Raw genomic sequence first — 27,072 nt, forward strand, 5'->3', positions numbered from 1 at the left:
TGACTACTGTATATGATCAGACTCTTTTGTCTATAGAACGGAATCAGTACACCCGGATTCAGAAATATGATGCAGCTAGAAAAAAGGAATACCGGTACTCATCCAACGAGTAGAGAAACAAACAAAGGAAAATATCGCAATCGTAGAAATATCAATTCGTTGACGGCGGTGGCGCAGTACTCGTATGCTTTTCTCGCAGAAAGTCGCAGACTCGTTCGGTGTCCATCTGATCGATGCATTCGATTTCGTCAGAAGGCAATGCGCCCGCATCTAAAGAGGTATCCAGTTCATTAGCAGACTGCTCACAACAATTCGGCATAAAAAAAAAAAGAGAAGACAAACCATGTGGCGTCTCGTTCCCTCCCTTCCCTGTCATCGCGCGGACTTGGCCTTGGACCGTCTGCAAAGCGCCCTGTGCAGCCGGCACTGCACCATCAAGAACAGTTTCCTTGATTCCATTGGCCTTCTCACTAGCCACGGCGGTGACCTTATTTTGTAGTTCTGCCACAGAATTTTTCCACAAGTTATCGAGTCGAACTGGTGTTTCGCGTCCGTCAACACCCCTTCTTGTCGATCGGTGTTGCTGAGTGCTGCATCTGCCTCGCTCTTTTGGTCACGCGAGCAATTGAAGTAGACCGAGTCACTGAAGGAGCCCATGATATATCCGGGGTGTGTTGGTGTATAAGTGTACCTGGGTGGTATATTCCGGGTTGTATTCCGGGTTGGATGGGTAGAGGACGATAGGGCTGAACTTTCAACGTAGGGCTGAGGGCGATTCCGTCTTTATTTGCGGGTCGGGCTTTCGCGATAACAAGTCAGCACCACTGGTCTAGGCAGCAGGAATGATTTCTGAGATCATGGCATGTTCCTGCTCCAATTGAACGAGGGCCAAGACGCATTGAGCTGGGTTTCGACTGTTGATCGGCTCTAGGAATGACGTCGCCGGGTCCACTGGCCGGGTGGGTGTTGCGACATTGTGAAACGAGTGCCGAGATACATCACTTGGTTTGTTGGCGGAGTTTGTTCCTTTGGTTACCAAGATGGGTTTCTTTTTGATGGCCAGGTTGCTACCTGTGGATCTTCCTGTAGGATGAAGCGAGCAGAGGTCATAAACAAGATTCATTGCTATTCGTCAACTCATATGCCCAGAGTCGATATAAAAAGTTTGCATACACAAACCCGTCAGGGGTCGCAGGCATGCCCGGCTGGCGGTGGCTGTTTATCATCGACGGCATTTTCACCATGCCCGTGGCACTGACCGGGTTTCTCGTCTTCCCTGGCATTCCCGACTCGCCAAAGCCATTCTACTTGACCGAAAACGACATTTCGTTGGCCAAAAAAAGAGCACACAGGGCGAAAATCAGACGGCCTGGAAAGCTGAGGCTCGATGTATTCAAGCGGACCCTGAAACGGTGGCATATCTGGGTATTTATTGGCTGCTATGTGTGAATATTGATATACCATATTTGCAATTTGCCAAATTCTCCCTGGGATGCTGCTGATATATTTTTCAGGTGCATGATTATCGGCCACTACCCAAAAAGCTATTTGAATCTGTGCCTCAAGGCCGAGGGGCACTCGGTTACTCAGGTCAACCAGCTGCCGACGGTTACCTATGCCATTAATATTGTTCCCTCGTGGCTGGGGAGTACACTGGCCGCTATCTATCCCACATGGGCTATCTACATCATTGTCACTGTGTGTTGTCTCTTCTCCACCTTGTGCATGATTGTCTGGAATATCCCTACAGCTCTGAAGTCAAGGGTTCTTCATTTGTTTGAGAAAAAAAAAAATATCATAGAGTGCGTTGCTAATGAGGCATTGGATATGTTCTTAGCATGGTACCTTTTCGGTGTTGCCGGGTGTTCAAGTCCAATTCTATTCTCGACAGTGAATACCATTGTGAAGGATGTGACTCGGAGGAGCGAGCCTTGATCCTGGTACGTTTTCTCTCAAGAGTTATGACTTGATCCAATCCATTTGAGAAGAGTAATCGCTGCATTTTTTCTTCTCAAGGGTGCAATGATGACATTTGGCTATTCCTTCAACATCTGGGTACCCCTGTTACTCTTTCCAAGAGCTGGGCCAGACGGGGCACCCAGATGGCGGAAGGGGTGGCCCGTGAAATTTGTGTTTTATTTCCTGCTATGGGCTGGATTTCGTCTCTTCTATTATTCTGTATAGAAGGTAAGAAAAGTCTTCTGGTTGGACTTGAACAGAGCTAATATGGCCATAGGGAGCGAAAAAGGGACTCAAATGCTTCCTCTCAGGAGGAAAATGATGAAGATAGGGAGACAGTTATTGTGAATGCTGGGTCAAATGCTTAAAAATGGGACTGAAGGCAATTGAAGTGCTTGAAATATATGCCCATCTATCAACAAGTACATATTCACACTCACTCCACCCGCAATTTTCACATCGATTCTGCCTATCTTATTAGTAGTTCGCGTAAAACTAGCGCTTCTTTCTTTTTTAATTCTTATTTATTGTTATCTAATTTATAGTCTCAAGGGGGAAGAATAAGGCTACGTATGATGAATGAATGCTCTCCATTTGCCCCAGTTTTGATGTCCTAAAAGTACGTTGACGTCGATGATAATGGAAGTCCGTCTATTTGTGGGTTGATGCTATTATGGGTTGATGCCCAAAAGAAGAGTATGGAAAGCCGCACGCTCTATTCAACTAAAGAGTCTAGAGAATGCGAAGAGCAAAATGCAACCAAGCAGATAGTGTATTAGCAAGCCCTGGCCAAGACAGGTTCAACCTAACAACAGTATTTTCAACAGAATCCGAAATCGACAATGAAAAGAAACCCGAAATCAAAAATATGCCATTTCACTAAAGCAGGAGCCCCACGGATCAGTAGTTGAGGAGAGCCGAAGCACCGGTCTCGCTGGAGATGTAGATGACCTCGTGGTTGTCGGAGAATCCGTTGAAGCGAGTGGCACTGCACTTGGTGTAGGCACCCATTTCCTCAAAGTAGAGCCAGTCGCCGGTGTTCAACAGGCCGGGCAGGTCAATGCGCTTGGTGATGACATCGATGCCGTCACAGGTCGGGCCCCAGATCGAGTAGGACATGGTCTCCGATGTCGCAGAAATCGGAGACCCGGATGACGATGCATCGGCGGCACGGGTCAAGACCTGGGCGACAGGGTGCTGGTGGTCAAAGATGATGTTGGAAAAATTGCCATAGACACCATCATTGAGGTACAGCATGTATGCGTCACGAGAAGGGTCCAGCGGATCCGGGACATCGCGGCGCGCAATGATGTTGGCGGCCAGGGTAAAGGCGCGAGCCACGTAGTAACGGCCGGGCTCGGCGATGATGCGGATGTGCGGCGGGAAGTAACTGTCCAAGGCATCGCTAAGGATACCCGCGAACTTTTCAAACGTGTCACCGCTGAACCCGCCGCCCACGTCCAGGGTATGCAGCTCATGGCCCACCTCGGTGGCTTGGTCGAAGACCAGACGCGCATCCTGGACGGCTTTGAGGAAGGCTCGCGGGTCCTCGGCGCCCGAGCCGACGTGGAAGCTCACGCCAACAACCTTGAGCTCGAGCTGGTGGGCCAGCTCAAGCAGCGGCCGAGCCACATCCAACGAGGCCCCGAACTTCATGCTCAGCCGGCACAAGCTGGTGGAGTCGTCGGTCAAGATGCGCAGGTACAGCTCCGCATCGGGAAAGTTCGCCTTGATCTTGTACAGCTCGTCGGCGTTGTCAAAAGTCATCTGTTTGACCCCCACCTCGGCGGCGTAGCGCAAGTAGGACTTGGTCTTGCAAGGCTGCGCGTAGATGATGCGGCTGGGATCAATGCCCGCCTGCAGGGCCAAGTCAATCTCTGACTTGGAGGCACAGTCGAATCCATTGCCCAGCTGGGCCATCAGGCGAATGATCTCCGGGTCCGGGTTGCACTTGACCGCTGTTGTAGCTCATTAGCACCGTGTCTGTGAAGAGCGCCAGGATCCTCCGTGGCCGGAGCAGACAGGGACAGGGACCTACCATAAAAGGGCTTGACGCGGCCCAAATTTATCTTCCAGCGCATGTGCTGGCGGTAGATCTCGCCCATATCCGCCACATAGAAAGCATCCTCCTCGCCAGCACCGCAGTGGTCGACATCGACCTCTGCGGCGCGCTTCTTCAACACATCTAGGACCAATTCCTTGGCCGTCAACCGAGATTGCAACAAATCGTCCTCGCCATGACTGCTGGTCAGACCGCAAGGGTCGAGACTACTGGTACAGTCTTTTTTGATGGTGCATACTTCAGTAGGCGATACACACGCAGTCGGTGCCATAACCGTGCAACTGCGACACAGCACGATTCGGGTAAAAAAAGTAATAAAGAAAAGAGTTCACCAAGTTGGCGACTGCGTATTAGGGAGGACGAAAAGTGTCGCAACCGTAGTTGACTGGACCAAGCCTCCTAGACCCTTCCTCCTGAAGAGGAAGAACCTTCAGAGAAGTCCTATGCGGCAGCTCAAGGGGTGAGGGAATAATGTGAGAGGGCGTCAACGGGCTAAAAAAAGGCGCACCGGACGAGAGCTCGGGAGTTGACAGTAGGAGGTGGAATGTTGTTAAGAGTGTCGCGGGGACGTCGAGTGGAGACAATTTGACTGAGAAGTAGAAGCGAGGCTGCTGGAGCCGTGGTGACCAAAGTTGCCTTTGGGGGTTCCAAAGGCAGAGGGATTTACGCTGAGTAGCTAGTCTGGTAGTGGTCAGCAAAACTGAATCTTGAGGCGGAGTTGTATGAGAGAAATAAAATGGACGACTGGTGGGAGGCAGCAGGGTTCAGAGTTTTTAAAAACTTGGGGGAATCTTCGGGGCGAAGCTGCTTAGGGCACAAACGATTGGGGATGGCAAAAAAGACGCACGGTCACAGGTCAATCTCAACCGAGAAATCCAAAAACAACTCACCTTGTGGAAATGGAGCTGAGCAATCTCAAGAAAAAGAGAGAGAGAGAGAGAGGAATAAAGAACAGGACCGGAGGAAGAAAAAAGGCCAAACGAGTTGCTTACGGCATCACCCGAACAGGACAAGTCCCGAACAGGACAAGTCCTCAGGTTCTCTAGGCACCTAGGCAATCCATGCGTTGGGCGACAAATCCTTGACACATCGCTCCTCCAGTATGAGCGATTATTTGCTTCTAGACCTTCTTTTCTTTTTTTTATCTTTGCTTGTTTCTTGTGCGACATGCATGAGAAGGCAGATCAGCCCAGCAGATCGAATCCCGTCTCTGCTCGGAATTGCTCTATTACACTGGAGACCAATACACTAGGAGACTATGAGATGGCGGTGTGGTAATGTCTATTTTTCATATATGATGGGATGATGGGATGATGGGGGGACGGGGTGACGGGCACTGTGGCGGCGCTGACGCCCCGTCCCACTAGGATCAACGAATTGCACAATTCGTCCAAGTGTTGCTGTACCTAGCAGTTAGGTACCTCACATCTCGGGGATGAGCCCCTGAGCATGCTTATTGGGTTGTGCCGTGCAGACGAAGATCGGCATCCATCCAGAGCTGAAGCACACACAGAACGAGCCCCGTGGTTGAATTGAGCGGTATGACGCACTAAATTCCACGCACGGGCCAGATCTCCGGCCTGTTAGCGCCTCGCTAATGGTCACATCGTGGATTTCGCACACGTTGGAGCTCAGTGGGCACGGCTGTAGCAATACAGTTCGATCTGATCTACTTGATCATGTTGCGAGGGGAGTGCAATGGTGGCCTGCAGGGGGTCAAATCCTGCAGACTGCATCAGCTCGAAGAAGATGGCTTCGCTGTCGTGCCGCCTCTTCAGAGCCACCAAGATGATTGCGTCCGGGGAGCTCCGGACCAATCGGTCGAGTACAGACACTAACGCGGGCAAGCTGTCGGCATTGTAGGTACAGTCTGAGACCAGGATCAAATCAATGGGGCGGCCGCACAAGTCCGGGGGCTCGTCCCAGTCGAGGGTCCGGAAGTCGATGGTCGACATGGGTGCCGACCGGGCAACATTGATATTGTGTGTTACAATCTCCTGGGCCTCAGGGAGGTCGGTGAGTAAGACAGAGCAGCAAGGGAGCATCGCTGCCAAGGCAATGCCCACAATGCCACATCCTGCCCCCAATTCCACTATTTGCAGAGGCGTGGGGGATTCATCGACCAAGAGACGACGAAGAGAGGGGATGCCCTCCGAGCCGTTGATCGTCTGGTGAAGATAAATTACCGATGCGAGTGCCGCATCCCTGTGGTATCCCGTTTAGAGACCGGGACCGGGGGGTATAAAAAGAAATTGAAATAGCTCACCAGATGTGCCGGGCAATACTGTTGCCAGTTTCCTCCCAGATTCTGAGCTCGGGATTGTCCTTAAGGCCGAGGCGTCGCTCGACTAGTTTTTCAGCCGGCATATCCCCTGGCCCAAATGGGGCACTCCATCCCGAGAACAGCAGGGGCGTAGAGGTTGCTCCCAATGGATCGCTTGAGAGCAATTGCGTTTTACCAGATTCCCGGGGTCGAATGGCCAAGATCAACTTTTGCTGAGCCACGTGGGATGAGAATGGTCCCAGAGACAACGCAAGCTGTCGATTGCCTGCCTCCCATGTCAGGCTTTTTTCATGTAATACCTTGGAGTGGTGTTCAACGGCCAGTGTAGCGATCAAGTCCACATCTTGGGCGAGGAACGAGTCTCCCAAGTCGGTGGTGATGCAGATTAATGCAGACACCCATGTTTTCCCTTTTGCTCCTGAAATCGAGGAGTTTTCAGGAAGCGGGCGTAGAAGACCATGCTCAACACACCAGCGTTAGGGTTGATTTCAGTGATTTCCTGACAGATCCATGATGCCGCATCGACTACCCCAGACTATCACGTGTGGCTGACTAACATGACATCGTTCCTCCTGCGTCACTCCCTCCATTCTCCGGCGCCTTCGCGATAAGGCCAGCTGAAGCGCCTTCGGGATCGAATTTTGGCTTTGTATTTTCTCATCCAAGATGATGCGCCCGCGTGACCCCCGTATCCGACAACGGATCAACCAGATCTCGCATAATCTGGAATCGGCCAACGAAAGCGCCCAGGAAGGCCTGTACACGTTCTCGCACCACTATATTTCTCCCTGCTTTGCGGCAATTGGCAATTGTGTCCATTCCTGCACAGCACCATGTCTCCCTTCTCGGGAAGACCACTTGCGACGTCGGCGACGTGGCCGTGCCGAAGCTAACTTTGACTTCTACGACGACTGGGACAACGAAGAAGGCGACGAGAGCCTGCTGGGATGGGGAACTGGAGAGCTAGATCGTCTTCTAGCGGGCAGTGGTTTGGCACGCACTCACGCCGAGCAGCCGCGCCGACCGAGGAAGATGAGCTACGGGACACGTAACACGAGGAGAAGGAGTGCCGTGCACATTCCAGACAACCGCACCGATCCGACCGTGATTCCGAGCTCGTCATTTCTCGGCTTTCTCGAGCGCTTTCCGTGGAGACTCGGCGCGCGAGGGATAAAATATCGGCCCTCTGCGGCTGATCTGCAAGAACACCCGGGAGGCTCACGTCGGTATGCGCAAGAGGATGAACCGTTGATGGAGACAACCGATGAAGACGACGGTCGAGTCTCGTATAGTCCCAACGGGCGGAATCGCAGTACGACACAATCTTCAGAGGGGACAACGAACTCTTTGAGCTCCCGCGGAGATTTATTACCCAGCGATGAGGAGGAAGATGCAGTGCCCCTCGATGATGAGTTTGCGCTGACGTTTGGGCGTCGAGGCACGGGCTTGGAGTCGGATGACCAATCTGGAACAAAACCGGAATTGGCGAAATCGGCCTCCGCTTCCTCTAGTTTGGGCGGTGCCTCGTCTAAAAAGACAAAGCGAAAGAAGAAGCGTTCATCAACCAAGTCTGCTACTACCCCTGATGCCGTGCATACTCCCTCAATGGCCGACTTGAAGCTCGAAGAAGAGCTGGCTGCTCGACAGGAGGAGTTGGAGATTGAGAGGAAACGAGTCGCCGCGCACGAGTTGGCTTTGAGCCGCGGTCTGGAAACGGATGATGTTGTCGATAAGGTATGAAATGGTTGATATTGTTTGCGGCGATTTACATGGCAACCTGACCCTCGGCTTCTAGTCTGATACGCTCTCCCATCTTCCCCCGCCATCAACAGAGTCTACCAAACAAAGCACTTTGCCAGCAGACCATGATCAGCTGCCCGGGGTCTCTACAAGGCGGTCGAGCAAGTCTTCAAACAAACAGCCATCTGGTGATCAAACTGAGCCTTTCCCGCCCCTCCCCGTATCTCCCACATTCATCTCACCAGGCTCTCCCGGCATCAGTGCCTCTCCTCGGCCCAGCTCTGGTCATGCCCCGGGTGATGTATCAGGTTCTCATCATCGACCCGGGCATGGCGCGAGCGATGCACAACCATGAAAACTCTTCCTTGGTCCATTGATGCGCCGACGGCGTCTCACGGATCGACCTTTTACATTGTACGATATAACGAATAATCTGCTTGCTGTACTTTATATTCGATGGACATGACTGTTTCGGCCGGAACTTGCTCTGCCTTCTTTTTTTTTCTTTTTGTGGATCTGCATATAGAGGTGTTTTACCCTTTCCAGCGTTGCTACTCGTGAGCCTAGCGCTCAATCCACTCTATATTCTTCGAACAGAAAATGTGTTCTCTCCTGACTCAACCGTAATGATAATTCATTCGCAGATTTTGAGCAGCTGCCATCCGAGAAAATGCTATTCTGCGGGTTATACGCACCTCATTGTGGCTCCAAATGAGCTGATCCCCACTTGACCACCGGCTTCCCCAATGAACTTTTCACCGTAGATGCGCATTGAGGAACAGGTGCATTTTCTTTAACCTTAGTCGCGCAGCTCATGCAGAAGCCACATCCTTCTCTGCTGATCCCTTACACACATGCATGCATGCAATTCACCCATGGCTAAGCCGAGTTCGATCTGCAGGCGACCCTCGATGTTGGATTCGACTGGATCAAGTTGCCTTGTTATAACACTGACCTGGTGGAGGTGTCTGAACCGACTAGGAATATTGTTGGGGATGGATAATCGAATTCCGGCTTAGAGGGGTGCTGAAGTATATCACGGAAGTGGTGTCATCGTGGCAGGTTAGAGATGGCCAAGGTTCGTTTTGCTAGTAAGAGGATGGAATAACAGACTTATTAGGACTATAGAAGTATATTGGTACATTTTGTGAATTTACTATATTGAGCGTGAAAATGTCCTCGCGTTTTTAGTCCGTCCTGCGTAGGCTGAAATAGTCCAGGGCGGTTCCGAGAAACGGAGATAAGGGAAGTGTGCCTCGTGGGGCTCACATTCTCGTCTGTTCTTGCGCTGCATCCCCCAAAGAATGGGAATGGATGCCACGTCTGCCAACCAAAGGGGGTGACTGGTTGGAGGCGTGAATAGCTCTGGTGCTTGAAAGCACGTATAGATCTTGCCAGCGCGTGAGTGGGGATTCGGGAATCCCAAGAGAAAGAAAATGCAAAAGAAAAAGAAAAGAAAAGAAAAGAGGAGAGCCATAGGACCAGGTATATACAAATATATGTACAGGGGAATGCAGGAAGGGACATGTCAGTATAAATGGGTAAAAGTACAGTGCAAGAGGTGGTGATACATTGCCGCCGGTAGCGGACTGGCTCTGCGAAAGAATCTGCAAGAGACAGCTGACAAGCCGAATAGGACAAGAGGCTGGGGTGCCGGGATGGGTTAGTTCTGCTTAGGTATCGGCAGCAGCGTCGCTCTGCACATCCATCGAGAGCTTGCGCACATTCCAGTCCGCGCCAGCCCAGTCTTTCTTCTCACCCAACACACAGGTCGTGTTCCGCGACGCATTCACCAGGAATCGATCTGCGACCTGGTTCACGTCCTTGGCCGTGACATCCAAGACCTGCTCTCTCCAGCGCTGGTCCATCTCGTGAGTCACGCCGCTCATGAAGTAGCGGGATCCCTCTTCATCCACGCTCATCGGGGCATCAAGGCCCTGGAAGATGCCAAGCTTGGCTTCTTCAATCTCCCGCTCAGACCATGCTCGGTCGCGAGCGAAGATCCCGCTGCTTTGGAAGACTTTCAGCGTGTTGATGGGGTTGGGATCCCGGTAACTCATGAAAGTGAAAATTCCCTTAATAGGTCCGTTGCTGGCACCGGCACCATACGCCCCTCCCTTTTCACGAATTTCAGGGTGGAGATAATTGTGCGTGAGAAGCTGGGAAAGGACAGTGAGAGGTGCACTAGCAGGGTCGACGAACGGCACAGTCTGAGTAGCTTGGCCAGAGTAGTAGACCTTGTAAGGCAGGTCGTAGAAAGCCTTGCCGGCAGATGGGAATGAGGAGTTTGTAGGCGAGGCAGTTGGTGATCGGATGTGAGGAAGGCCAGAAGTCCACTTCTGCAAGACAGACTCGTTGCGTGCAGCGCTCTCCGGCTCGCAGACCATCCGCACACGCATTTTAGAAGACTTCGAGACCGCAAATGACTGAATGAAGCGCAGCTTCTCAATTAGCTCTTGGAGACGCTCGGGAGAAGATTCAGCATCTCGAAGGAGATTGGCAGTCGCCTGTAATTGCTCCAGACCGGACTGCTGTTCCTGAACCCAGAAGCTGCGTGAGAGACCGGCTGCGGCTGCGTTAACAGCGAATCGGTGACCGGTTGCTGCAACGGAATCCAGGGCTCCATTAGTGGTCAACCGCAGAAGCTCTTGGATCATTGCCGGAGCGGAAGGGCTGGTGAAATCAGTCTCCATGACCAACGCCGAGAGCATTTCCAGCATCTCGGGGATGTTCTTGTCCAAGGCGAATCCAGAGAACTGCATGCCCTCCTTAAACTTGTCCAGTTGAGTTGGGGACGAGACAAGGAAAGAGGACGTTGAGATTCCTCCAGTCTTCAGTTTGATCAGGTCTTCCCACTGCTCCATAGATCTGTTCGCCATTCCCAGTCGCATCACGCAGTCATTGAACAATGGCATCAACAAGCGAAGATCATCGGGCAGGTCCTCGAATGTGTTCAACGCTTGGAAATAAGTCAAGCCATTTGTTGGTGCCTCACGCCAAACGACGTCGATATCATCGACCTTGGACTCACGCACAGGCTTGCGTTCCTTTTCTCTCGAGATGTCCCTTACATGCAAAGATGGGAGACATCCCAGGTCTGCATGGTGTGCATCTTCTTGGATCTTGAGCAATTGCAACTCCTCCTCAGCAAGCTTGGTGACTGCATTCTCCACCGAGCCGTGCTGTTCGATAAGCTGAGCCAGCTTGGCGTCTTTCCGCACAACTTCCTTTTCGTCCAATTCCTTGTTGAAGGTAGGAGTGCCAACCATGGTGAAAGACATGCATTGGTCATTGATGAGATATTTCTGGACAAGGGATTCCAAGTAGCCAGGCTGAGTATATCGTCTCTTGAATTCCTCGATCACGTCGTTCCAGGCCAATTCTTTCATCGGGTCGGATCCGTTGAACCAAGACGAGATGGTCTTGTCCATCACACCAATTCCGAAGTTGGCCGTCTTGTGGCGCAGCGACAGTTCCAGTTGATGGAGGAAACCTCGCACTTTCTCGTCGCTAAATCCAGCTGAAACAGATTCCTGAAAGACATTTTGAACAACCTGCTTGATGGTAGGGGCCTCCGCTTCGCTGACACCCGTGACGCCAACCGAGAAAATTGGAGTCTTGCCAGTGGAATCAAGACCAGTGTTTGGTGTAAACGAGGAGCCCAGTCCACTTTCGATGAGAGCACGATACATGGGCGAACCGTATCCATCGAGGAAAAGCGAGGAAATTATTCCGACGGAGAATGTCTCGACGATATCGGTTGTATCTCCCATATACCAGGAGGTCGAAGTCTTGTGTTGCTTGTCCTCGCTGGCAAATGTATCAATCGGTCCCGGTACCGTGACATTCAAAGGACCATGGCTCAGATCCACCGGCATTTTCACATCGGTGTCGGCTTGGCCTTTTGCAAATCCATCCAAGACAGCACCAACCTGCTTCAAATGCCCACTCAACGGCATGTCACCATAAGTGAGAATTTTGGCATTGCTCGGGTGATAGTTGCGTTTCGAAAAGTCGGAGAGTTGCTGGTGTGTGAGATCGGTGATATATTCAGGATCTCCTCCAGAGTTGTTCAGCGAGGGAGAAATGCTCTCCTTGTACCGAATGTAATACAGATAGTTTGCATCCGAGATCTGTCCTTTCATCTCATTGTAAACGACGCCCTTGAAAACAATATCCCCCAGCTGTGCCTTAGGCTCAGGCTGCCCCGGAACCGCTTGTAGGGCACGCGGGTCCTCGGGCCCTAGACGCCACCCTTCCTGGCGGAAATCATCCTTCTTAAGCAGAGGGTGAAGTGTGGCATCGAGGTAGACAGAAAGAAGGTTTTGGAAGTCTTGCTGGTTGGTAGTAGCGAACGGGTAGGTAGTGTGGTCGGAAGCCGTGAAGGCATTCATAAAATTCGAAAGCGAGCGAGGGAGCATCTTAAAGAAAGGATCCCGAATGGGGTACCTGAGAAATGGACTTCAGTTAGCAGCGCGACCAATGCGAGATCCAACTCCCACTCACTTTTCACTACCGCACAGGGTGGTGTGCTCCAAAATATGAGGCACACCCGTCGCATCCGGCGGATTGGTCTTAAATCCGATCCCAAACACATTATTTTTGTCGTCTCTCGCCACATGCAGGTAGTCCGCGTCGGTCTTGTCATGGGTGAGTCGCACCGCGGTCAGATGTAGCTCCGGAACATGCTTCTTCTCTTGAACCGTAAATCCATGAAGCTTCTCGCCGACAGTAGGAAAGCTGTCGAGATTCGTAACTGTCGATGCGGCTCTGGCCCAAGGTTTCCGCAGAGGGATCGCATAGCTCGACTTCGGTAGACGGCCACAGAGAGTTTGGAGTAGAGCCGGTGTCCGAGATCTACCGAAGCTCAACGATGAGCACAGCATGGTGTGGTGTGTGGTTGTCCTCTTCAGATATCACGTTCGGCCAGAATGGTGGTGTTTGATGTGGCGACAGGATTCAGGCAGTGAGCATCGCAAACTCGATTTTGGGAGAAACAAAAGCGCAGAATGAGAGTAATGCCACCCCCAAAGTGACAATGAGCAAAGCAAATGCAAAACGTAGAGAAAACTTCCCCAAATCCAACACCAGTATGAATGATCGAAGAGAGGATGAACCAGCAAGAGAACGCCTGGCCGCGGCTTCAAAAAATGCTCCGTCAGTCTGCTTATGTCAGCCGCGCTATGGCCCCGAGAAGCGAGATAGGTCAAATCCAAAGACCTGGGGAGGTAGGAAGTTCCTCTAGGATATATCAACTGTGCCCAATTGACCTGTTTATATATCGCATTTTGGCCAGTGTCTCTTTTAATACGGAGCCATGTCGTGGTGAGACAGCGGTTTATACCGATGACTAAGAGCCGGTCCCCTCGTCGAGTTTCTGCTCCGGAACAGCAAGACCTCCACTAGTTGTCGCCTGAACTAGAAGAACACCGCGGCAACGACGTTGACATCCCAGAGTTGGTGACTCGTGTCACAAGTCCAACTGCACTCTGGGATCCTCTCTCACTCTACCAACCCCCGCACCTCCACCCAGCCTCTCTCTTCCTACGTGTATCCCGCCTGTCTCTGCGCAAATTTTCGGCCTCCGGTTTACTTGCGCAATCACCGATAACCTACCACCCGGCCTACGTTATTTCAGCGATCTTCACAAGGAGCCGCCTATAATGTCGTCCACCGCCATGTCCAAGAAGAATAAGGGGAAGAAGGTGGCTGATCCGAACGAAACCTCCAAATTGCTGGCAGCCAAAATTTCGCAGTTGGAGCAGGATGCTGCCGGCGAGAAAGACCAAGAAGTGGAGATTGGTGCGTGAATATTTGTGTACTGGGTGGTGTTTCAGTGGATATCCGTTGTTTGCTTGATCTTACCTTTATTGATGTTGTGACTGGGGGCAAGATCATTCTCACTAACATGGCCTTGGTATACAGAACGTGAAGTCAAGAAAGCAACCCGAGACCTGAATCAGCTCCTCAACAACATCGAATCCCCCATGACCCGTCTAGAGACGGTCCACAAAAAGTACACCGAGCTCTTGGCCGATATGAAAAAGCTGGATCGCGATTATGCCAAAAGCAAGAAGCGCGCCGATCAGTTGCAGAAGGACCAAGACAAGAGCAAGTCAGAGTTGACCAAGACTGTCACTATGAAGGACAAACTGGAGAAGTTGTGTCGGGAGTTGACGAAGGAGAACAAGAAGGTCAAGGTAAGTTGGATAGGAATAAGCCTGGACCATTGTAATGGAATAAAGGCTAATGTGGTTCATAGGATGACAATAAGAAATTGGATGACACGGAGCAGAAGGCGCGAGTGATTGTCAATGAGCGCCTCGACTCGCTTCTTTTTGACATCGAAGATGTCATGGCTGCCAACGGAAATCCCCGTAGCGAGAAGGGCGATGTTGACTTGGATGATTCGTACGGAGACCTTGATATTGGGCTTATAGAATGCCTTGCTAACTGTGACACCAGGCTACGTACCAAGCTCAAGACCATCAGTGAGCAGTTCGACACTCGTGAGCTGCACTACAAGGGTCTCTTGCGCAGCAAGGACTCTGAATTGCAAAGCCTCACCTTGAAGTTTGAGGAGCAGCGCCGGACTGCGGAGAATGAGACTGCTCGGGGTCGAGCGTTGAGCACCCAGGTCTCCACCTTCTCACACACGGAAGCCGAGCTGCGCAGCCAGCTCAATATCTATGTGGAGAAATTCAAGCAGGTACGATACGCTCCTCGGCATTTTGAAATTATGCACTGGTTAACATATATCAGGTTGAGGACACCTTGAATAACAGCAACGAGCTGTTCCTTACATTCCGCAAGGAGATGGAGGAGATGTCCAAGAAGACCAAACGCCTGGAGAAGGAGAATCATACGCTCAATCGTAAGCATGAGCAAACCAATCGCAATATTCTCGAAATGGCAGAAGAACGTACTCGAAACCACGAAGAGCTGGAACGATGGCGACGAAAGTGCCACCATCTCGAGGCCCTGTGCCGTCGAATGCAAGCTCAGGGTCGCGGCGAGGGATTGGCAGAAAGTGATCATCTTGAGGGTGACGACGAGGGCACTGAGAGCGAATATGACGAAGATTATGAAGACGAAGAGGAGGAAGACATTAGCGACGAGGAACTTGATGGCACCGATCAAGACGTCCCTGGCCGTGTTCATCCTCCCGAACGACCTGTCTTTGGGCCACCTCCGCCCCCGAGCCTGTTGCACGCCCATTCCAATGGCAAGACTGTGGTCAATGGCAAGACCGCGGTCAATGGCTGCCACTGATGTTTCTCTGCGGTTCATGCTACCCATTCATTTGATGTATGATTGCAGTGGCTTTGCCACCACGAGTGTCCCTGTTTACGAGTACTAGAGTGTTGAGCATAAGTGAATGATCAAAAGCGGGCTTTGCTATCCTGTTATCGCTGGCAGACCCAGTCTCTTTTTTTCTATGAGACCATGGTCTTCCATTTGGCAACATTCATCTTCATTGTGGGCTGCAAGTCTTGAGTTTCATGTGTTTCTGTACAAGTACATGTCATATTACCAATGCAAGGATATCCAACCTGTATGAAGTCTTGAGCTGGGTATCGTAGATCAAAATGCCACATCCGACTGCTCTTCACAGTTTACTTCCTTGGCCGTGAATATACGAACCTCCTACTCTCAGCATATCCACAGCCTGCTGGACCATTTCCCTCACAATAACACCGGCCGGCTTGATCTCGCTGACACTCGCCGACACATCACCCATCAAGAACGGCATATCGATATCCTTCTCATTCTCCAGATCGTGCATCATCGGCACAACGCCTTTGGCAGTCAACTCAGCAATCTCCGCCGGCCGACTCTCCCAATCCTTGACATAGTCATTCGGCAGCATGCGCAACGGCCGACCCGAAACAACCAGCGTGCGGCAAGTTTCTCCATATCTTGCCCCAATAACAGCCTCCTTATGCAGCCGACTAGCACCACTCTCCTCCGACGCCACAAACCGCGTGCCCACCCAGACACCAGCAGCCCCAAGCATCAGCGACGCCGCCAAACTGCGCCCATCATTGATCCCACCCGCGGCAACCACCAGCGCCGGCTGGCCAGTAAGCGGGCTACGATACCGACGCGCCACATCAACAACAGCGGGGACAAGCACAGAAAAGGGCACATCGCCCGTATGGCCGCCGCCCTCGCCGCCCTGCGCACATACAATATCCACGCCGCACTGCAGCGCCTTCTCGGCGTGTTTGGGCGCGCCAACCATGTTCATGATCAGTATGCCGGCCTCGTGCAGCCGCTTGATGGTCTTCGCGGGCGGCACGCCGACCGCGGAGACGAACAGCTTCGCGCCGTGCGAGATCGCCACCTCGACCAGCTCGTCTAGCTGCCCGTGCGTGTAGTCGTGGTTGGTTGCTCGCGCGCTGCCCCCGACCTGGGGCAGGGCGAGGTCGACGCCGAATGGCAGCGATGGGTCCCGGAGTAGGGACTTGAGCTCGGTCAGCATCTCAGATAGCTGCTGCGGTGTGTACCCCAGCCCACCGACGGTGCCGAGGCCGCCGGCATTGGAGACTGCCGCTGCTAATGGGGCTCCTGAGGCTCGCGCCATGCCGGCAAGGAGGATTGGATGTTGGATTTTGAGCAGGGTTGACAGTGGTGTTTGGAGAGACATGGTTGCGAGTTGTTGATTCTGTGATGACAATTGTATTGGCAGGGATGTTTAGTGTTTGATATGTCTTTTCTCTTGAGGAGCCATGTATAAATATGGCGATGAGGTCGGCATCAATTAATGCAGTGAATTGTGAAAAATGCGGGGAAAAGCAGCTCCACCGGGCCGAGGCACTCGGTGGATCTTCACAAGGGGTGAACTATATGACAATAGAGATATACTGAGATTCACTATTTCACAGAATGCGCCCGACATCAACAGTCCCGCGCTAGGGATAAAATAGAGATGATACAGGGGTTTCATGAATGTCGATTTTAAATTTCATTGTATGGATATTTCAACGAAAGTTGGCTAGTGGTGGTTCCTACCTAGCTGCTCTTGCATATTAGGTTGATGAAACGTTGATGCCATGGTGACCATTACATTAGGGCTCAAGGTAGACCACAACCCTCTTTACACTTTCTTCACGCAATCTCGATAAAGTGAACTGTCCTAATAATTACCCCAGCGTTCTATCTCTAAAGACAACCTGAAGCTTGTTCACAATGTGCCTAGTCGGTCGTTGTCCTTCGTGTGGCCTTTGTATCGATCCATGGCCTCCCCATCTGGCTAGTTGGCGAGCAAGTAAGTTGCCCATCCCGCTGTCTTCTTTGGTCCATTGATAAAGGAAAAATTGGTATTCATTCCAAAGCTAGTATACAAGCCTCGCAAGGGTAGTACAAAGGGTGTTCAACTGACAGGCCTCGTCAAGATGACGGAGGAATGGAGCAGGAAGTGGTCTGGTTACACATTCCAGGACGGGGGCTATGAATCTTTGACACTTACCTTTGATCATGAACCAAGGACGGCCTATCAATTCCACAGTGGCTGTTGGGAGGCTCTCATGATGCATCTCGGTAATGAAGAACAAGTCAACCTCGACAAGCTTTTTGATCTGTGTGGCAATATGCCAATGTATTTCACGTACGACGGTCAGTTATCTCTCTCTCTCCTCAACAATCGAACGCGAAAATTGCTGATTCTCAAACTTACGGTTCAGGAAAATGCGACAGAAGGGTATACAGCCATGATCCGTGCGACTTGCCAACGATGCAAGGTCGAGATCGACCGAGACGCAAGCTGCCACAACCAGACAAAAAGTACAAGAAGCTGCGATCTCGTGCACAAGCTCCCATATCTGCAGTCAGGGATCAAGGCAGATTCAACCGTCTTCCAGTCGAAATTCTGTGGGAAATCGCTGTGTATCTTCCAATTGCCGATTTTTACAGGCTCCGCTATGTGTCCCGGCCCATAGCAGCAATATTTGCTGGCCAAGCATTTTGGAAAACCCGATTTTACCTTGACAGAGAACGTGGCTATCTTAGTTCTTTCCTTGAAGAGCAAGTGAGAAACAAAACATCCAATTCGATAGACTGGCGAAACCTTTACCGGAATACCAAGCCAGCCGGGTACGATGATGAGATACCCGAGCACGATGAGAAATTGTACTCGAGAGCACGACACTGGAAACAGAACAAATGGTTGATGGATAGGTATATGATGGTCCGCTCTAGAAATCCGAGTTTCTGTCAAAATCAAAAGCACCGGCTCAAAGGCTTGAGCTGGGAGATGGCCCAAGGTAAGGTTAAATGCGACATGGACCATTGGAAGTTGCAATGCGAGAGGGCTGGACATATCGACTTTAACCAAACAGTCCTGCTGCACAAGTCCATCGTCAGGATTGGAGTGTCAGTCCTCGAAGAAGAAGCAGGTACCTACATCGCAGGCATTGAGCTCATCTCCAAGGAAAGACGAAGGGGGAATCAGATCCTGGGATACCGCATCCCAGGAAGTCAGGTCTTTGTGGATATCAAATCCGCACAGATGCTGCGAGGGTTCCAGGTTGCGGCGGGCAAGGGAGGAGTTTTTGCGATTCGAGTTTATACTGGCTCTCCTTCAACGAAAGTACTCCAGCCTCACTTATCCAGATGGATAGGCCGCCCAAGTTTGTGGCAAACCAGACCCAAAACCACTAGACTGGTTTCAAGGGGCGAGATCGTCGCTCTTTCTGGAAGGTTTGATGTAAGGCTATTGTGTTTTGTTTGAGTTTTGTTGATGGTAAGCGGATGCGCTGATGAATTGAAACAGCATTCTAGGATGATTGAATTACATGTCGGAAGGGCGAAGGTACCAAAGGAGTAAGATGTGGATGGTATTATTTGCTCAAAGGGATTTTATTTTGGGATTTGCTATTGCTTCCAGGGTGGTCTCTAGCTTTGATTTTAGCAGAATACAAAGAACAACGCTTGAAAGGGGTGAATGAAGTCAGAAAAGCATTTCTTTGGTACTTGGCCGAAAGAGAGAGAGAAACCGACACAAAGCTCGGAGAAGGAGAAAGAGAGACACCAAAGTCAAGGCAAAAAGACCGGAGAAAAGGATGAGATGAAGTTGACAGACTGCTTGTAAACTGGATACTATCGAGTTGAAGCATGGTCGAGATAGGCCAAGCTTCTTGAACCGGGTAGATTCATCGCCCGATCTGCATCTTCCTTGTGCCGGGGGATGTCTTGGGTACGTTCTGGATCTTCAGCGTAGTTGACATGTACAAGAGGATCAGCTCTAGGCCACATCTTTGGATAGACTGAAGAACTGGCTTGGAATGGAATATTGGTCAAATAACTAACACACGCTGATGAATTGTTCAAATCTAAATCTCGGATATCCGGCCCAACTGATCCTTAGGTGAGATATCTCGAGTATTCCATGTTTGCATAAAGAGGTATTGACCAAGAATGGAAAGAGGAGAAGAAGCGCATGAAAAAGAAACCAGGAATAACCAAGACTACCACGAGGGGAAGCTGAACCTGTCCTACCTAAGCCCTACAAAGAGTCGACAGCCTTGCTCTTGAGTAAGTATACCCCAGCGTATATCTGTCGAACGAATTCATCTCATTCCTCTCATATCTAATAATTACCAGTACGATTTTTTTTCAGCCACGCTTTACCTTGATATTCTGCAAAAGATTTTCTGCTGAAGCAATGGAAGAATGGCTTGTTCGAATTTTATTTTATTTTTTTGACCATTTGGATATCAACTTCTCGCTACCACATGGCCATCTGACAATGTCGACATCTGTTCGCGTATACATCTCAAAATAAGACATATTGTGATCCAATCCTCTCAGATATCCATGTAGATCAATTTTGAAGCAGAACACCTGAAAAATCTAGAAGCACCTATACCTGATGATATGCCTAGGCTATGTCTCTAATGAATTGCTCTAAATCCTTGAAACCAGGATGCTTTAGAGGGAGTATTGTCATTTCGACTGACAGTCCTAGGTCGGAGAAAAAAAGCAATATCCGTTTGACAAGGAGGTCCTTACATGAAATTGCAATCCAGACGCTCGGAGAAACACTGTGACTGGTCTCTATTCTCAAAGCATCCGAGTCTCCTTAGTATACTTGCCGACACTCCGCGCTTACTCCGAGCTGAAGGAAGTAAACGTGCCCGTGGTTCGTGAGACATGGTACACATGGAAGGCATATATAAACTGGAGAAATTCGCTGAGACGAAGATATCATTCAACGCATCAAGAACAACAAGTTCTATCTTCATTGCCTGATCTCGTCAAGCAATCTGGTAAGAATTCTTCAAGGTACGGTCTCTGCATCATCGCAGACTAACGAATACTAACGAACAGACAAGTTGGTATCCTCAAGTCACTAAAGCAAAATGCGTTTCAACTATCTCTTCGCTTTCATTACCCTAGCCAGTGCGGCTGTTGCGGCCCCTGTCCCTGGGGAAGCCGGTTCGTGCCTTCCTATAGCCACAGATCTTTTGTGATAGATATTAACTATACAATAACTACAGTCTCTGAAGCCTCAAGCGGAGATGTCAGTCTTGGCGGCGGTGGCGGCGGCGGCTTCGGTGCTGGCGGAGGTGGTGGGCTCGGCGGAGGAAAGGGAGGTGGCGCTGGCGGCGGCGCTGGTGGTGGTCATGGGGGTGGTAAGGGAGGAGGCGGCGGTGGTGGTTTCGGCGGCGGCGGCGGCTTTGGTGCTGGCGGAGGTTGGGGTGTCGGTGGAGGTGCCGGCGGAGGTGCTGGCGCTGGGGAGGGTGCTGGCGCCGGGGGTGGTGAGGGTGGTGGCGGTGGTGCTGGCGGGGGTGTTGGCGGCGGTGCTGGTGCCGGTGCCGGTGCCGGGGGCGGCAAGGGCGGCGGTTACGGGGGTGGTAAAGGCGGCGGCGGTGGTTTTGGCGAAGGCGAGGGCTGGTAATTGACCCATAGGGACTTGCTTGATCTCGAGGGTGTGTAAGGGCTCTATTCTACCGTTCTCGAGCTGTGAAAGAAGATGGTTTTGACACTAATTCAAGCTGCAATCTTGCCATGACCCAGACTCCTCTTGCGGATCTACGTTATAATATCTTGCTGAAACCGCCTGACCTCTCTTTTAACTGCTTGCAAGTCCAACCTTCGAAGTATACTAAAAGACAGCGTACACCCGTTGCTAGACCTTAGTTCACTGATAATGCCGCACAACAATATGAAATTTTCAATTTTCAATTTTTTTTTTCGAAAGTAAGCCTCACCACGGATCGATGATATAGTAAATACGCAATGGCCCTCTGATTCCAGGTGGATCGACTAATGTAGTTGTCTCTTGGAGAAGAGGTATAGATGGAGTTAACGACGGACATAAGATGCCATACTAAGTCCGAGGGATCAACACGCGCTTTCAACTTCTCACGTAAATCCTGGCCCCTTCGATGCAGCATTGAGACCAATGAATCTGTTCGGGGCATCTATCGATCCGACAGAATTTGCTCCATCTCGTCAAGCGCACTGGTTGCCTTTTTGAGACAAGATCATTGGAGCGTATGACTTGTGGGTATAGTTAAGAAAGGGCCGTTTCCTTGCCCGACAGATATAGGATTATAACTCAAGGTATTTCTACTCGAATAATTGTTTTGTAACCTATTGAATTCCGACGTACTGCCACCAATGCATGAAACGTTGGAGTCATCTGTCTCCGACAGAGGCCAAGAGAACCAAATTGGCCTGTCGAATGAGTCAAGAAACGACGAGAAATCATTGGGCTCTAAAGGTTCCAACGAGTTCGAATCTACACCCGCACCATCCAATCCTCCCCCAAATGGAGGATCCAAAGCCTGGCTGCAGGTAGTCGGGAGCTGGTTTATGGTCTTCAACACCTGGGGTTGGTCACTATTATATCCCACTAGCTAGATTAAAAGTTGACCAGCTTTTTCTGTTAGGTACTATTGTCATGTTTGGAGACTACCAGGCCTACTACGAGAATGGGACACTTTTCCAGCAGACGTCTTCGAACATATCTTGGATCGGATCCATCCAGTCTTTGATGGTTTTTGCTTCTGGGGCAGTCATTGGGCCTATCTATGACCGCGGATATCTAAAGCTCCTGCTTATAGTAGGCACTTTTGGCATCGTCTTCGGCCACATGATGCTGTCTTTGTGTCAGGAGTTCTGGCAAGTCGTCCTCGCCCAGGGGTTTGTGGTTGGAATAGGTGGAGGCTGCCTTTTCGTTCCCGCACTGGCTGTCATCCAGCCCTACTTCAGCACTCGCCTCGGGCTGGCAATTGGCTTGGCGGCGACTGGAAGCTCGCTGGGAGGCGTTCTCTACCCTGTCATCTTCATTAACCCGATCGACCGCGTTGGGTTTGCTTGGACGACTCGCATTATCGGGTTCATTGCACTAGCCACCCTTGCCATCCCTATAACTGTGTCGGAAATGCGCATGAAACCCCCGGGGTGCGGAAGCTGGTCGATCTGTCTGTTTTCACGGACGGGCCTTTTATGCTTTGTGTCCTGGGATGCTTTCTTGGGTATGGGGGATCGCAGGTGGCCTTTTTCTATGTGCCCACATTTGGCCAGGATCACAGTTGGACGACCGGGAATTTGGCATTATACCTTCTTCCCATTCTCAACGCAGCATCTACATTTGGCCGTGCGCTGCCAAACTGGTTGGCTGACAAGGTGGGCGCGGTAAATGTGGTCATCCCAGGTATGTAGCTGAAGGCTTTTTTTTTTTTTCTTCTTCTTAAGACTCGAGCTGACCCCTCGTTCCAGGCTCGCTTTTGATAGGGGTGCTGCTCTTTTGCAACCTTGCTGTGCACAGCGTCGCAGGAATTGTCTGCACTGCTCTCTTTTTCGGATTCTTCTCGGGCATCTTTATTGCAACTCCGCCTCTTCTTTTCATGCTCTTCACGAACGACAAGTCCAAGCTGGGATCCCGTATGGGCATTGCCTATTTCCTTCTTGGGTTGAGTGTGCTGTTCGGGGGCCCGGGAGCTGGTGCAGTTCTGCAGCACCAGGCAGGTGGCTCAGACTGGACTGGTTCGTGGTCTTATGCAGGCGCATTTCCTTTGGCGGCATTTTTGGTCTTTTGTGTGTTGAGGGTCTGGCAAACTGGTGGAAAGCTCCAAGTCAAGATTTGAGTATTGCACTACTCCGTTCGTCTTGACGGCTTCTTTCGTCGATTTGGACCATGACTCCGGTCAATATGATAAAAAATTTGCTAGGCCAAACGGCATTGCAACCTGTCTGCAGTCAAAATAAGCGAAGAAGCTGCTGGGCCGATGAAACTGCTCCTCCCTTTTGGTGTCAATCCCAACTCCATTTGCCGAGTTTTTCGGAGTGGCCGCGAGGTGGATACAACTTCTGACATGGAGCAAGGGGCACGCAGTATATCAAAACCATTGGGGATGGCATGGGATGAGCTGGTCGAGTGGACGGAAGAGCAACGAGCTAGAACAGCTTCATGGCATTAGATCGAGCTCTTTTCATTGCAGGAGAGCTCGATGTTTTTTTTTTCACATCTTACTCGTAATTATGAAAATTAGACCCCCAGAGCCTAGTAATTTGACACTTTGAATTTGCATGAATCCATGAGAGATGAAGTCGAAGGAGAGGCCGAGTGCCCAAAGCGGGAATGTAAGTGGCGCGCCAACGCGTGGGGTTCGCGTCTCCCGATGCGCCGCGCTCGAGTCTTGCAACATTCAACCCCCACCAAAATGGTGTCAGAGCACGAAGATTATGGCTTTCTACGGCCTCCAAGGTTGGTCCTTGCCATCGGCTTATCTTTTTCTGCCACTCGACAAATCCTCGGACTGATTGAAACTCCCGCTAACCAGAACCATCTCCGCCACAGCAATGAAGAACCCGAACCTGTCTACCGTGTCCCCTCCCACTACAATCCTCTACACACCTTTCGACTGCCGGCCGGGCAAGGAAAGCATTACCAGCAGCAATATGGCGATATGTATTTCCTGCGACTTGCGAAGCTGAAGCCCGCTGTGGAACAAGTTGCAGCAGAGGCCTGGGATGGGTTTAACGTAAGGACGCCGGTCCTATGGAGAAGCTCTACATGATGAAAACGCGGTGTTTCTGACTTTTTATTGGCGACCAGATTGCTGGGGAACACGCACGCCGCGTGGACCGAGTGCTCGATGTTCGACAGGGCGAGCTGTGCTGGGTGGCCGGGACGGTGTACATGGACATGCCATTGAAGCCGAATATTCTAGATGACCTCACCAAAGAGGTGGGTTGAATCCCTCTCTCTCTTTGTCGAAAGTCTCTGACTCTTTGCAGAACTTCACGTCCGCACCGCCACCGCGCCGCACGTACGCCGATCCTTCGGACCCGTCGTTGACCCAAATCATGCTGGAGGACGAGTCGGGTCGCCTTCGTCTGACTGGCAACTTTTTGTCTTCAGCTCAGCTAGCTACGGGAGCTATCATCGCAGCTCTGGGAACGGAGAATGCCAATGGAGATTTCGAGGTGATTGATATCAAGGTGCCGGATCTGGCACGGCAGCCTCAGCGATGGGAGAGAGGCGAGGCGTCCACGGCGGATATCAAACAGAATGGCAAAATCGCGTTCATCAGCGGGCTGGGCATCACAGGGACGTCCAGCGACACGCTTACATTGGAGCTCCTGGCAGATTATCTTCTGGGCTATACTGGATTCTCCGGAAATGAAGAGAATAGTCCGTCCGGCAATGCTTCACAGATCTCGCGGCTTGTCATTGCAGGCAATTCCCTTGGAGCCAGTGTTAACACAGAAGCCACCGGCAAAGAGGCGGAGAAGAGGAAAGCCGCTCCCAAGAAGTACGGCTACGACGCTTCTGCCTATAACGCCTCGCCCATCACTCAACTCGATAATTTCCTGGCGGAGATCCTGCCCAGCATTCCCGTGACGCTCATGCCCGGGGATCGGGATCCAGCGAACTTCTCTCTTCCTCAGCAAGGGATTCACCGCGCCATGTTTCCCCATGCTCGAGCGTATGCTGCGCCTCCACCGTCCGGAGATGAAAACCCTGAGCCAGGATGGTTTGACAGCGTCACCAACCCGTGGGACGGTGATGTCGACGGATGGCGAGTATGGGGATGTAGCGGTCAGAATGTGGACGATGTGCTCCGGTATCTGGATTTTGCCGGGGAAGATGGCAATGCTGAAGGCGACATGGACGACTCTGAAGCTCGGGTGCGCATCATGGAAGCCATGCTCCGATGGCGATGCGGAGTTCCCACTGCCCCGGACACGATCTGTATGTTCTATTATCTGGTTCTTCCACATGCGCTGCGGAAGTCTTACTAACATCCACTGCTAGGGTCATATCCATTCCAGACTGACGACCCGTTCGTCCTTCAAGATTGCCCGCACATCTTCTTTGCCGGCAATCAACCAACCTTTAGGAGCGCTGTGGTCGAGGGCGAATCTCCCCTTCGCCTGGATGGGGACGACACAGAAATGACGGATGCAGCAGATCCTGCCTCTGGGGCTCGAGTGCGAGTGTTGTCTATTCCTCGTTTCAAGGACACCGGGGAATTGATCCTGGTGGATTCCGAGACGCTGGAGGTCGAGGTGATCCGCTTTGGGGTGTTTGGGGGATAAGAAGAGAAAAAGTGAATTGTTAGACATGCACAGCAATCACAGCGATATTCGTGACATGGCATATTTCAGTTTTATTGCAGCTGTAGTGTTTTGCTCTCCGTATCTAGGTAACCGTGTTGATGGATGTGCCCCACATCGACAAGAAAATCAACGCCGAGTCTCACTTCTGCCTCCATTTCCCCCAGTTGGACATGCCAATGCTTTCACTTACTCCTATCTCGCGCAAACACAAGACCTTTTTTGATCGCTGGACAAGAGCATCCGTGCATTGAGCTTCTTAAATCTTCGATCATGTTACTAAATACCACAACCGGTGCGCACTCGTATCTCCCACAATCTCAAGTTTATACATGACTTGGCCCTGTTTTGTATTTGAAAATGCGAATGATAAGAAAGGAAACAAAGCTCACACTCGTCCTTTCGAGGACACAAGGATAGCCCTCTCCACCTCGAAAGTCCTCCTAGTCCCATACTCTGCTTGGCATGTACCCCGATATCACGAATGGATGCAAGACGAGGTAGGAATATTCTCAAAGCACACTCATCAGCATGATCTCTATCCGTATATGTTGACTGATTCAAAATTCCAGGAAATCCAAGAAGCAACCGCTTCAGAACCCCTCTCTCTGGAAGAGGAATACGCCATGCAGCGCAGCTGGCGGCAAGACGCGGATAAACTGACCTTTATCATCTGCCAACCTGTTTCTGCAACCAACAACGACCAAATTCAAAACTCAGATGATACCTCTGGGGGTCCTGCTATCCAGCTTCATCCCGATAGCGACTCACCACCCAACATGGTCGGCGACATCAACCTCTTCCTGCGCATCGACGACGGTGACGATGGCGATGACCCGCCCCATATTGTTGGCGAGATCGAGCTCATGGTTGCTGATAAGGTCAACCAGCGCCGTGGGTTTGGGCGCGCTGCGCTGCTTGTGTTTTTGAGGTATATTGCTGAGCGGCAGAGCGAGATTCTGGATGAGTTTGTTTGTGGTGGGACTGTTGATCGGGAGATTTTGACCAAGCTGCATGCTGCTGCTGCTGCCTTTCCTTCTACGGGGAAAGATAGTCAAAGGCCAAAGCTTTCCTTTTCGTGCTTGAGTGTCAAGATTGGTCAGTCGAATACCGGCAGCCTCGCGCTATTTGAGAGTCTTTCGTTCGAGAAAATCTCGGCACAGCCTAATTTCTTTGGAGAGTTTGAGCTGCGCCGGGGGGATTTGAGTCGGGGGGCTGTTGAGGAGGCTCTGCAGTTGGCTGGTGTTGATGGTTACTCGGAGATGTCGCATGAACGCACGCAATAGATGGACCTTGTGGGTATGGTTGCTATTGAACACGAAGATGTGGTTGTAATCAACATCAAATGTGTACTACTTCCAATACTTTGGGGAAAGGGTGTGCCAAATACTTAATAATAAATCTGCACATCCTTCGTTCGAATTCATCAGATATTCAACCCAGTCACTGGCTA

At 51.1% G+C, this 27,072-nt stretch overlaps 12 protein-coding genes across 12 annotated transcripts; 6 read left to right on the plus strand and 6 right to left on the minus strand.

The window, feature by feature from the left end:
• Positions 1-151: 151 nt before the first annotated feature.
• On the minus strand, positions 152-657 carry NUU61_005431 (uncharacterized protein; the record flags this gene model as incomplete). Its single annotated transcript, XM_056656013.1, has 3 exons — positions 152-270; positions 343-470; positions 539-657. The coding sequence occupies 3 exons, from the start codon at positions 655-657 to the stop codon at positions 152-154; spliced, it is 366 nt and encodes a 121-aa protein (XP_056511626.1).
• Positions 658-2,859: 2,202 nt separating this feature from the next.
• On the minus strand, positions 2,860-4,301 carry NUU61_005432 (type III PLP-dependent enzyme; the record flags this gene model as incomplete). Its single annotated transcript, XM_056656014.1, has 2 exons — positions 2,860-3,917; positions 3,998-4,301. Coding segments are annotated over 2 exons (1,362 nt in total), but the record flags the coding sequence as incomplete, so codon positions are not given.
• Positions 4,302-5,652: 1,351 nt separating this feature from the next.
• Positions 5,653-6,895, minus strand: NUU61_005433 (protein N-lysine methyltransferase family protein; the record flags this gene model as incomplete). Its single annotated transcript, XM_056656015.1, has 3 exons — positions 5,653-6,226; positions 6,288-6,766; positions 6,863-6,895. The coding sequence occupies 3 exons, from the start codon at positions 6,893-6,895 to the stop codon at positions 5,653-5,655; spliced, it is 1,086 nt and encodes a 361-aa protein (XP_056511628.1).
• Positions 6,896-6,971: 76 nt separating this feature from the next.
• On the plus strand, positions 6,972-8,400 carry NUU61_005434 (uncharacterized protein; the record flags this gene model as incomplete). Its single annotated transcript, XM_056656016.1, has 2 exons — positions 6,972-8,039; positions 8,101-8,400. The coding sequence occupies 2 exons, from the start codon at positions 6,972-6,974 to the stop codon at positions 8,398-8,400; spliced, it is 1,368 nt and encodes a 455-aa protein (XP_056511629.1).
• A 1,318-nt stretch (positions 8,401-9,718) lies between these two features.
• On the minus strand, positions 9,719-12,931 carry cym1 (pitrilysin family metalloprotease cym1; the record flags this gene model as incomplete). Its single annotated transcript, XM_056656017.1, has 2 exons — positions 9,719-12,494; positions 12,552-12,931. 2 exons carry the CDS (start codon positions 12,929-12,931, stop codon positions 9,719-9,721), a joined length of 3,156 nt encoding a protein of 1,051 aa, XP_056511630.1.
• A 777-nt stretch (positions 12,932-13,708) lies between these two features.
• NUU61_005436 (taxilin) lies at positions 13,709-15,317 on the plus strand (the record flags this gene model as incomplete). Its single annotated transcript, XM_056656018.1, has 4 exons — positions 13,709-13,847; positions 13,971-14,245; positions 14,308-14,754; positions 14,808-15,317. The coding sequence occupies 4 exons, from the start codon at positions 13,709-13,711 to the stop codon at positions 15,315-15,317; spliced, it is 1,371 nt and encodes a 456-aa protein (XP_056511631.1).
• Positions 15,318-15,654: 337 nt separating this feature from the next.
• Positions 15,655-16,695, minus strand: NUU61_005437 (NAD(P)H-dependent flavin oxidoreductase; the record flags this gene model as incomplete). Its single annotated transcript, XM_056656019.1, has 1 exon — positions 15,655-16,695. One exon carries the CDS (start codon positions 16,693-16,695, stop codon positions 15,655-15,657), a length of 1,041 nt encoding a protein of 346 aa, XP_056511632.1.
• A 1,632-nt stretch (positions 16,696-18,327) lies between these two features.
• On the plus strand, positions 18,328-18,981 carry NUU61_005438 (uncharacterized protein; the record flags this gene model as incomplete). The annotated part of the gene is made up of 2 exons (XM_056656020.1): positions 18,328-18,594; positions 18,961-18,981. The coding sequence occupies 2 exons, from the start codon at positions 18,328-18,330 to the stop codon at positions 18,979-18,981; spliced, it is 288 nt and encodes a 95-aa protein (XP_056511633.1).
• A 1,575-nt stretch (positions 18,982-20,556) lies between these two features.
• NUU61_005439 (uncharacterized protein) lies at positions 20,557-20,955 on the minus strand (the record flags this gene model as incomplete). The annotated part of the gene is made up of 1 exon (XM_056656021.1): positions 20,557-20,955. The coding sequence occupies one exon, from the start codon at positions 20,953-20,955 to the stop codon at positions 20,557-20,559; it is 399 nt and encodes a 132-aa protein (XP_056511634.1).
• Positions 20,956-21,671: 716 nt separating this feature from the next.
• NUU61_005440 (uncharacterized protein) lies at positions 21,672-23,143 on the plus strand (the record flags this gene model as incomplete). Its single annotated transcript, XM_056656022.1, has 4 exons — positions 21,672-21,885; positions 21,944-22,457; positions 22,589-22,710; positions 22,776-23,143. The coding sequence occupies 4 exons, from the start codon at positions 21,672-21,674 to the stop codon at positions 23,141-23,143; spliced, it is 1,218 nt and encodes a 405-aa protein (XP_056511635.1).
• Positions 23,144-23,719: 576 nt separating this feature from the next.
• Positions 23,720-25,601, plus strand: NUU61_005441 (DNA-directed DNA polymerase delta subunit POL31; the record flags this gene model as incomplete). The annotated part of the gene is made up of 4 exons (XM_056656023.1): positions 23,720-24,040; positions 24,115-24,246; positions 24,297-25,254; positions 25,318-25,601. 4 exons carry the CDS (start codon positions 23,720-23,722, stop codon positions 25,599-25,601), a joined length of 1,695 nt encoding a protein of 564 aa, XP_056511636.1.
• A 566-nt stretch (positions 25,602-26,167) lies between these two features.
• Positions 26,168-26,905, plus strand: NUU61_005442 (uncharacterized protein; the record flags this gene model as incomplete). The annotated part of the gene is made up of 1 exon (XM_056656024.1): positions 26,168-26,905. One exon carries the CDS (start codon positions 26,168-26,170, stop codon positions 26,903-26,905), a length of 738 nt encoding a protein of 245 aa, XP_056511637.1.
• Between the last annotated feature and the right edge of the window lie 167 nt (positions 26,906-27,072).

The sequence above is a fragment of the Penicillium alfredii genome, assembly GCF_028826965.1.
Source record: "Penicillium alfredii strain IBT 34128 chromosome Unknown utg000007l_segment0_segment0, whole genome shotgun sequence".
NCBI classification, from domain to species: domain Eukaryota; kingdom Fungi; phylum Ascomycota; class Eurotiomycetes; order Eurotiales; family Aspergillaceae; genus Penicillium; species Penicillium alfredii.